The sequence below is a fragment of the Austrofundulus limnaeus genome, unplaced genomic scaffold, assembly GCF_001266775.1.
Source record: "Austrofundulus limnaeus strain Quisiro unplaced genomic scaffold, Austrofundulus_limnaeus-1.0 Scaffold41, whole genome shotgun sequence".
Lineage (NCBI taxonomy): Eukaryota > Metazoa > Chordata > Actinopteri > Cyprinodontiformes > Rivulidae > Austrofundulus > Austrofundulus limnaeus.
In genome coordinates, this window is record NW_013952443.1 from 1053829 (window position 1) to 1062710 (window position 8882).

General features: G+C 37.6%; 1 protein-coding gene across 1 annotated transcript in view; it reads left to right on the forward strand.

The window, feature by feature from the left end:
- Positions 1-7536, forward strand: part of LOC106516780 (interferon-induced protein 44-like) — a 9838-nt gene extending 2302 nt beyond the window's left edge. The window contains exons 2-8 of the mRNA XM_014007293.1: positions 1452-1964; positions 2043-2091; positions 3804-3999; positions 4069-4221; positions 4312-4483; positions 6919-7019; positions 7094-7536. Coding sequence (XP_013862747.1) covers positions 1490-1964; positions 2043-2091; positions 3804-3999; positions 4069-4221; positions 4312-4483; positions 6919-7019; positions 7094-7357 — 1410 coding nt within the window. The 5' untranslated portion in view covers positions 1452-1489 and the 3' untranslated portion in view covers positions 7358-7536. The remainder of the gene's footprint in view (positions 1-1451; positions 1965-2042; positions 2092-3803; positions 4000-4068; positions 4222-4311; positions 4484-6918; positions 7020-7093) is intronic.
- The last annotated feature ends 1346 nt before the right edge of the window (positions 7537-8882 follow it).

Genomic DNA, 8882 nt, shown 5'->3' on the forward strand with positions numbered 1-8882 from the left:
ACACACACACACACACACACACACACACACACACACACACACACTTTCTCTCTCTCTCTCTCTCTTTCCCCCTATTGTCTTTACTTCGCTATAGGAGACTACAAGAATGCAGGTGTTTTTATAACTTTTGACGAGAACCTTTTTTGTTCTCGTGGGTAAACTCCACCCACATTGAGTGGACTCTCAGTAGATGGGGGGCATGAATATTCTCTGCAATACGATGATGTGTCTGAACTGTTCATGTCAAAAAATGGTGTAACACAGTGGTCTTCATCTCCAAGTAAACAAYGTGGAAAATAWAATAAATACAGTGCCAGGGCCTATCAGGACGGCAGTAACTCATGTCACAGACATCAAGTCAGTTTTTGAGCTACTCATGCCCAGTTCAATACAGAAAATCATTCTTGAAGTGATTAACCTATAACAAAGGTGTGTTACTGGGGAGAATTGGAAGGAGATGGAAAAAATGCATTTTGCATATTTGGAGGTCCTCATCCTGGCTGGGGTCTATAAGTCAAATTATGAATTAACAAATAATCTATGAGATGCAGAGGCAGGCAGGGCAATATTTCATGCCACAATATCTCTGGAGACTTTATATTTTCTCCTGAGTAAGACAATTTGATAATTGAGAGACGAGAGCTGTCAGACAGGAAGCAGACAAACTGCAGATATTGGGACAATGTGGAAAAAGTGGGATGAGCAACTTCCACTGCTTTAGGTCCTAATGTCACAGTGGATGAAGGTTTGTGGTAGTCAGAGGTTGCTGCTCATTTAGGCAATAAAGTTTATTTTCAATACAAATCTTCATGACTCATTTGTCTCGGTTTTTAATTAGCGTGTCAATTTGATACAGAACAGAACAGGTGTCTCAAGTTCAATTATAAACATCAATCAATCAATCAAACAAATTTATTTTGAACATGATGACCATACAAAGAGATAACCATGCTTAAACATATTACACATATTAAATACAAAATACACATATTTTATGACAATAATAATCTCAACATGTTCGAAACGGAGTAGGAAGAAGTAAAAAACTTATAAACTCCTATCCCGTACTATTTTCAAACATCACTCCTCAAAAAAAAAAAAAAAATTCAAAATGTAAAACAAAATTCTAAAAATATCAATTTAATGAATAATCATTGTTTTGTGTGTGTTTGTTTTTGTCAAATTGATCCTTTATCTGTGAGAAATAAAGAACATAAATTCACAAATATTGATTGAAATTGTTGGTAATGGAGTTAGTAATCAGATACAAAAACGTTTTGGGGGATTTCTTTTGGTTTCTGACACTATAGCATGATTAAACACTCCCCGGGTCAAACCGACCCAGGAACATTATTGCTGTTCCTCAGAAATGAACAGGAAGGTTTACATGTTATTTAAACTTTTTCTGAAATATCATTGTCATATGTCATTTTGCATTTTTTCTTTTTAAGGTTTACGTCAAAGCTTTTCTCAGTATCCTCTGGACACCATGAACTCCAAACTGAGCACGAACCAGTATAAAACAATCTGCTCTCAGCTGGGAACTGTCAAACTCAAGCTGCTCTACAAAGCTTCTCTCCATGGTTTTACTGGAGCTGCCTTCCACCAACTATGTGACAACCACAGTCCCACTGTGTCTGTCGGCTACAACGTCTCTGGTCATGTGTTTGGAGGCTACACCAGACAACCTTTCAGTCAGACTGGACAGTATGTGAACGATGACCAGGCCTTTCTTTTCACCTTCACTGAAAGAAAACTTCAGAAATACCCAGTTGTCAATCCTCAACATGCAGTGAAAATGTTCAACAACAGTGGTCCTTATTTTGGAGAAGCCCTGGTTCTTCTCAATGGAAGCACACCAGTGGTCTACAGTAAACCAGCAGGAGGTCATTACAACTTCAATGCAGCAGAAATGCATGGAAATGACCTGAACCTGATTGAATGTGAAGTCTACCAAGTGGAAGGTAAGCTCTCTGATGACATTTTGTTTCATTATTTCAAGAAAAAAAAAACGTGTGTAAATCAATTTTCTTTTTCAACAGAGGTCACTTTATTTGAGAAGCCATGGAGGGACATAATCTGGGAAACTCAGTAAGATGAAGCCACACATCTGTTACTGTTTAAACATTAGTGTGCTTGAAATGCACTGTTCTTTCCTCCAGTGCATTCTCTGCCACCAGTCTTCTGCATATTGATCCTATTGAAACTGTTCAATACTATTCAAACTTCTTATTGTTAAGAACATTTGGGAGATGCCTGCTATGACTTTTGGGTTTTGTTCCATTTATGCTTATATGCTGCCCATCCAAAAAAAGATCACACGCTAATGTTTCGTTGGACTGCTTTTAGCTTTGATTATGGCACTAATCACTGTGGCATTGTTTGGATAAGCTTCTGCAGTGTCACCAGATTTATTTTCCTCCAGTGTTGCTTTAATTTTTCACCAACATCTTGCCTTGATGATGGCAGAGTCTGACCGCTGTACAAAGCCTTCTCCAGCACATCCCAAAGATTCTCAATGCACTCTGTGGAGCCAATCCATGTGTGAAAATGATGTTTCCCTGAACCACTCTTTCACAATTCCAGCCTGATGAATCCTAGCATTGTCATCCTGGAATATGTCCATACCATCAAGGAAGAAACAATCCATTGATGGAATAACCTGGTCATTCAGTATGTTCAGGTCAGCTGACCTCATTCTTTGAGCACAAACTGTTGCTAAACCTAGACCTGACCACCCGCAGTAACCCCACATCATAGCACTTAGTTAAATACAAGTGGAGACTTTTATTTTGGCTGGGCAGTGTATTAAGCTTTAATTGTGACACAATAGAAAAATGCCATTAGATCAGATTTGGTCCAATAATGCCCTCTTGTGACAGCTTTATGATGTAAGTCACGTGTYAAATTCWAGGCCAGTGCCTTCTATCCATTTTTAAAAATAGATTAATTTAATATGAAAATAGTTTTTGCATCAGTGGTAAACTTTATTTATGATTCAATGCAAAAAAAATATTTAAAAGTGTGGATAATACTCGTCCTGCCCCTGAGTTGTTGGCTTTGAGTAACTGTGTCCTCCCTGAGACATTTAGATGAAGAGTCCTGTATTAATGTCTCAGAATAAGCTGCTTTAAAGCCAGCATCRACCATGAACTTTATCTCATATAATGCACGTTGATTATACATGGGAATTCCCTGTCGGAAAGTGGGAGAGGTCAGAATTCAAGACTCAACAGTGAGTAAAACTCATTCACAGGAGTTTAAGTTAAACACAAAAAATTTATTTCATTACAGCTGATCTTATTGAGGGAAACCGTAATGATCACGTGGCCCTCAGTGAAAATTAATTTGACACTCTGAGACTTCTATCATACTTCCATAAGACTCAAATGATCTCCAATCAAAAAGCAAAAGTCCATCTAACTCATATGTTCTTTAATCTCATCCTCTATTTCCAATCTAACTCTTTTATTTTCAGTCAATTTCTCTTCTACCTCTGCTCTGTTTCAGCAACTTTGTATGAAGCAAACAATAATGATTGAGAATTGACTACAGTGTGAAACAACTAATTTGCACAGTTTAAATGTCTAATAATTATATTTTACTTCTTGTTTTCATGGCTTATTGTGTTTAGTATTAATTTTTACTGTTCATTATTTTATGTGTAGCACTTTGACCAGTGGAAGTTGTTTTTTAAGTGTGCTATTTGAATAAATTAGATTTAAGCTTCAGGTAAATGTATATCACATTTCATATGCACTTTTTATGGTTTCTAGTTAGAAAGGTTCTTTTTTTCTGTGCAGGAAGAGGAATGAGCTGATGGAGAGCATCAGAACCTACAAACCCACAGTCAGGTCTGTGACCCAGGCTCGGGTTTTAATGATTGGACCAGTTGGAGCTGGAAAGTCCAGCTTCTTTAACTCCATCAACTCTGTATTCAGAGGCCACGTCACCAGCCAGGCCATGTCTGGCAGCTCCACCACCAGCCTCACCACACAGGTCTGTTTCTGACTGATACAGTTTTATCATCTGTGTGGTGTTACTGCATCTCCCTCTATACCCCAACAGTTTAGAACTTATACTCTGAAAGATGGACGAGAAGGTAAACCTCTGCCAATCATCATGTGTGACACCATGGGATTGGAGGAAAGCAAAGGGGCGGGGCTTGATATAGATGACATCAGCAGCATCCTCAGAGGCCACATCCCTGACCGTTACATGGTATGACATACCTAATAGAAGTACGATGGAACATTAATTTTGCAATGGTTAGGTTAAACAATTCTGTTTCTTCTCCTCTTTAAACACCAGTTTAACCCTGCTGCTCCTCTGCAAGCAGAAGGTGGCTCCTTTCAGAGGTCTCCAGGTCTCAAGGACAAGATCCACTGTGTGGTTTATGTCATTGATGCCTGCAAGATCTCCATTATGCCCCAAATGCTGGAGGAGAAGCTGGTAGCTATCCGCAAGAAGGTCAACTTGATGGGTCAGTAAAACTGAGTCCTGCTTCACTGTAATAAAGATACAGAGCCTTGAGAAATTATTTAAATCTCTTTCCCAAATTTATGAGTTGGTTGAGTCCATCTGTGTGTAATTTAATTTTGGTACAAACACAGGTGTTCTCTGAAGGCCTCAGAGGTTTGTTACAGTACGTAATGCAGACCAAGGAACACCCCAGGTTGTTGAGAACTTTAAAGGTTTTTAAACATCTTGTTGTGTTCTGTTCAATCCACCATCTGAAAATGGAACAAGTACGGTACTGTATGAAAAACATGGTCAATAATTGGAAGTTGGAATGAGTTTKCAGRAAAGAATTCTCTCTTCTAAAAAGCTTTATTCATAAAAACTGAACTCAATTCCAGCTCACAACCCACCAGSCAGGCAGGACCTGTAAGTTTGAGGCCTTGGGTCTTATCAGAAGCAAAACTAAAACAACCCTATTAGGAGCAGCTGCTGTTCAGGCTGCTCTAAAAAGAATAATGATAAATCACCCCCATAAAGTCACATGTACATAAACATAACTTCCTGGTCACACCCATAGAGGTGGTACCTTTTACATCAGACATTGGAATATAAAACAAGCTTTGTCATCCTGTTGAGAAAGGGCCACAGTGATAGAAACACTGTTTAAAGTACGACTGAAAATACAAGACTGGATCTTAAATACAGTTAATAACACACAAAATTACCTTTAGTACAATTTCAAACCTACCAACATATGGTCTCCTCCATTTAACTGACAAGATGATCAAAGAGAGCATCAATGTGACAAGCAACCAAGAAGCCCAGAGTAACTGGAGGAGCTGCCACAACCCAAAACAATCAGCCCAGGGGCGGTTCTAGGGGCGGTTCTAGGGGCGGGGCCACAGGCAATAATTGTGGGTGCAGTTCCATGTTCAGACACTAGTGGCACTAATGAGATAAGTAAGAAAGTCCAACATGAATCAAACTTACAGAGTTTTCATTAGGCTATGATAAAATCATAAAATGTTAAACGTTTTAACCAACTTTATTTTCCTGATAAGCGAACCTGTAGACCTATGTTTGCTAAATACATGCAAATTGACAAAACAGACTTTTTTTTTTGGTCATAACACAGTGTCATTTTATGCTATGAAGGCTGCATGATACTCTGTCCCTTTTGGTTCTGAGTAGACCGATCACTAAATCATAAAAAGTGAAATGCGCCTCTAAATTCATTGTTGGTTGTTATCAATACTGCACCTGTTTATTGGGTAAAATTATTATTAGTTTAAACATGCAGTTGAGGGTCATTATTTCTTTGGCACAATGACGTGTTACAATTGTTGGGATTTGTGTCTTGTCTGTTGTCTCCCTCTTGTGTCCTCCTGTTCAATTAGCTCACCTGTCAGTAGTTCCCAATTAGTTTCCCTTAGCTGTTGTTCATCTTCTCTCACTCTTCTCATCTCTTCATTCTCCTCTGGATCATTGTATGTTAATGCCTTCTGTCTCATTCCCCTCTGTGTTCCTTAGTGTTTCAGTTTATTTTAGCTGCCTGTCAGCTCCTTTGTTTTGTTTAAATAAATCCTTTATAAATACTTTATCCTCCATCCGGATGGGTTCATTCCTGCACACAAACCTGACAACAATTAAATAAAGAATGAACAAAATAAAATTAAAAGGCACCCCTAAACTTATGGATAGAAATTGTGTTACATTAATTAACCTTAACTCAGCTAAAGCAGTGAGTTTAAAACAGGATGATGAAACTAGATCAATGAAGAATCTGTCAATGAAACAATGATTAAATCAAGTGTTTATTTATGCACGGAAAAGTATGTTTAAGAACCTGTTAAAATACACCAGAATGCAGGAAATGGCATCTATTTCATTCATACTTTTCTGGGGGAGGACCTCCCCCCAGCCCCCCCACCAGTGTCCACAAAGGCCCCCACCCAAAGCAAAAAAAAAAAATTGACAATGGCTGGATTTTATCATATGCTGTGTGTTTGAGAATATTTTATATAGTAAAAATGCATGTAAAATTGGTAAGAATTTACAGTGCAAGCTTTTATTTTTAAATTACAAGTGTTTGAATATGTGTGACTGGTTAAATGTATATATTTTACTAAAACTAGGGATTTGTGTGCAAGGATGTTTAACAAATACTTTGCCCTTTCATAAGTATTGTGGCCCCTTGATGACCTCTTATTCAGAAAAAATCCGCCACAGATCCAGMCAGAGCTGCAGGTTTAGATCAGTGTCTAACCTGGTCCTGAAGAGCCACAGTCCTGAGTGTTTTTGTTATTTCCCTGGTCCTTCATGATTCAGTGGTTGACCTACCCCTTCAGCATGTTTTAAAGTTAAAGCCCATTATTCTTAGACATAATGACAGGATACTGTAAACACCTCACAACGCCTGAAGAAAAGTTCTAATATAGCACCTGTTCATGTTTCCAGGGGTTCCTCAGCTGGTTGTTCTGACTAAAGTCGATGAAGCCTGCCCTCATGTCCAAGAAGATCTGAGAAATGTTTACAAAAGTATCTATGTTAAGAAGCTGGTGAGGATTGTTACAGATACTTACAGTAGAGTTGGTTTTATTAGAAACTGAATAATTTGTACTTTGTAATTCAGATGCAGAAAATCGGTGATTGTCTCGGTGTGCCGCTGTCCTGCATCGTYCCAGTGAAGAACTACACTGAGGAGTTGGAGCTGGACACGAGCTGCGACATCCTGCTGCTCAAGGCCCTCGTCCAGATTTTTCGCTTTGCTGATAATTTCTTTGATGACGTCAGCAACGTTTTGAGCAACGTTCAAATGAGAGCACAAGCAGTAGAAGAAGGTGGCAGGGAAGGAAGTCCGATGCAATCTAGTTTAGACAGACTAGCAGATTTTTAACCATCAACATGTTCATCTGACCAAAACTAAAGTCAGATAGTTGCACTGAGTTTGTCTTCATCCTGAGAGGAAGGTTTGAAATGTTTTCATATAATGCATTACTGTGGTGGAAAAAAAACTTTTTCATGTCTGTTAAACAAAGTGCAGAAATACATGATCAAAAACATTCTACACTACAATGGTCTCTGAGTAATTTTATTACAATAAAATGAGAGTCAACATGCATATACTGTAGCAATACAAGTTGTGTCTGAGGACTAGGGTTGGGCAATATTGGCAAAAAATAAATCACGATTAATTGTGGTGTTTAGCCGATAACGATTAATTTGATGATTAATCCCCTGGAGTCCCTGGACACCCTTATTTCATAGTCACATGACCAATTTAGTGGGAAAGATTTGCTCTTCATAAAAATCTGTTCCAAATTGTGTCAGAATTACAGACTTCAGGCTATACTTCAAATTTTAAATTGTGTTGATAGATAAATAAKTTACAGAACTTTTTTAATGTTCATCATGTTTGAAGCTGAGAGGAGCAGCGAGTAGATTCTACCTGGTGGCATTAATTGTATTAATTGTCAAGTGCCAAAAATTAATCGCTTAATGTTTTTCTGACGATTAATCACACACGATACGATTATGCCCAATCCTACCGAGGACACAGCCGCAGTGAAGCATCTTTTATACTCTTCCAGCAGAAACCATTCCAAACACTGGTTCTTTCTGACATGCAAGGAGTGGATCTTTAGCTGAGCAGCAAGACATTCTTAGTTTCAGTTAAAAACTTTGTATTTAACAGAGGAAAACACCTTAAAATGTGGTTATAGTTGCCAGTGTTTCCCCTACCATTATACAGGCGGGGCGGCTTCAGATGTATGTAGTTAATCATAATACCTTCTAAATTTAACCAGGTGTTTCATTGCCTTTAAATAACACAATAATTTTACTGGAGAAACTTGTCAGTTTGATTAAAAAAACAGTAAAAATATTTTTTTCTGTGCAGAAAACTTCCTCTACTATAATTTATTTTAAATAAATATATCAAAGCTACGGAGCCTTGGAGATCTTATTGTTTACATTGACAGCCTGCCCCTCACAAGATGGCGTTGCACTCGAACTATCATCTAAAGAGGGTGTGTCGCCTTTATTCTATAAACCTAATTTTATTCTACTGTGTTGTACTGTAAAAAACAATTTTTGTTAAATAAAATACCAATCAGAGAAACTATTTTTATAAAACAAAAAACAAAAATTTAATAAAAAATAGATTAAAAAATTTATATACATCCATATATACAGTATACACAGTACACTGTATATACAGTACACACAGTACACTGTATATACAGTACTGTATATATGTGTTGTGTGTGTGTATATAGATACATACATACATACATACATACATACATACATACATACATACATACATACAGTACATACGTACGTACGTACATACATACATACATACATACATACATACATACATACATACATACATACATACATACATACATACATACATA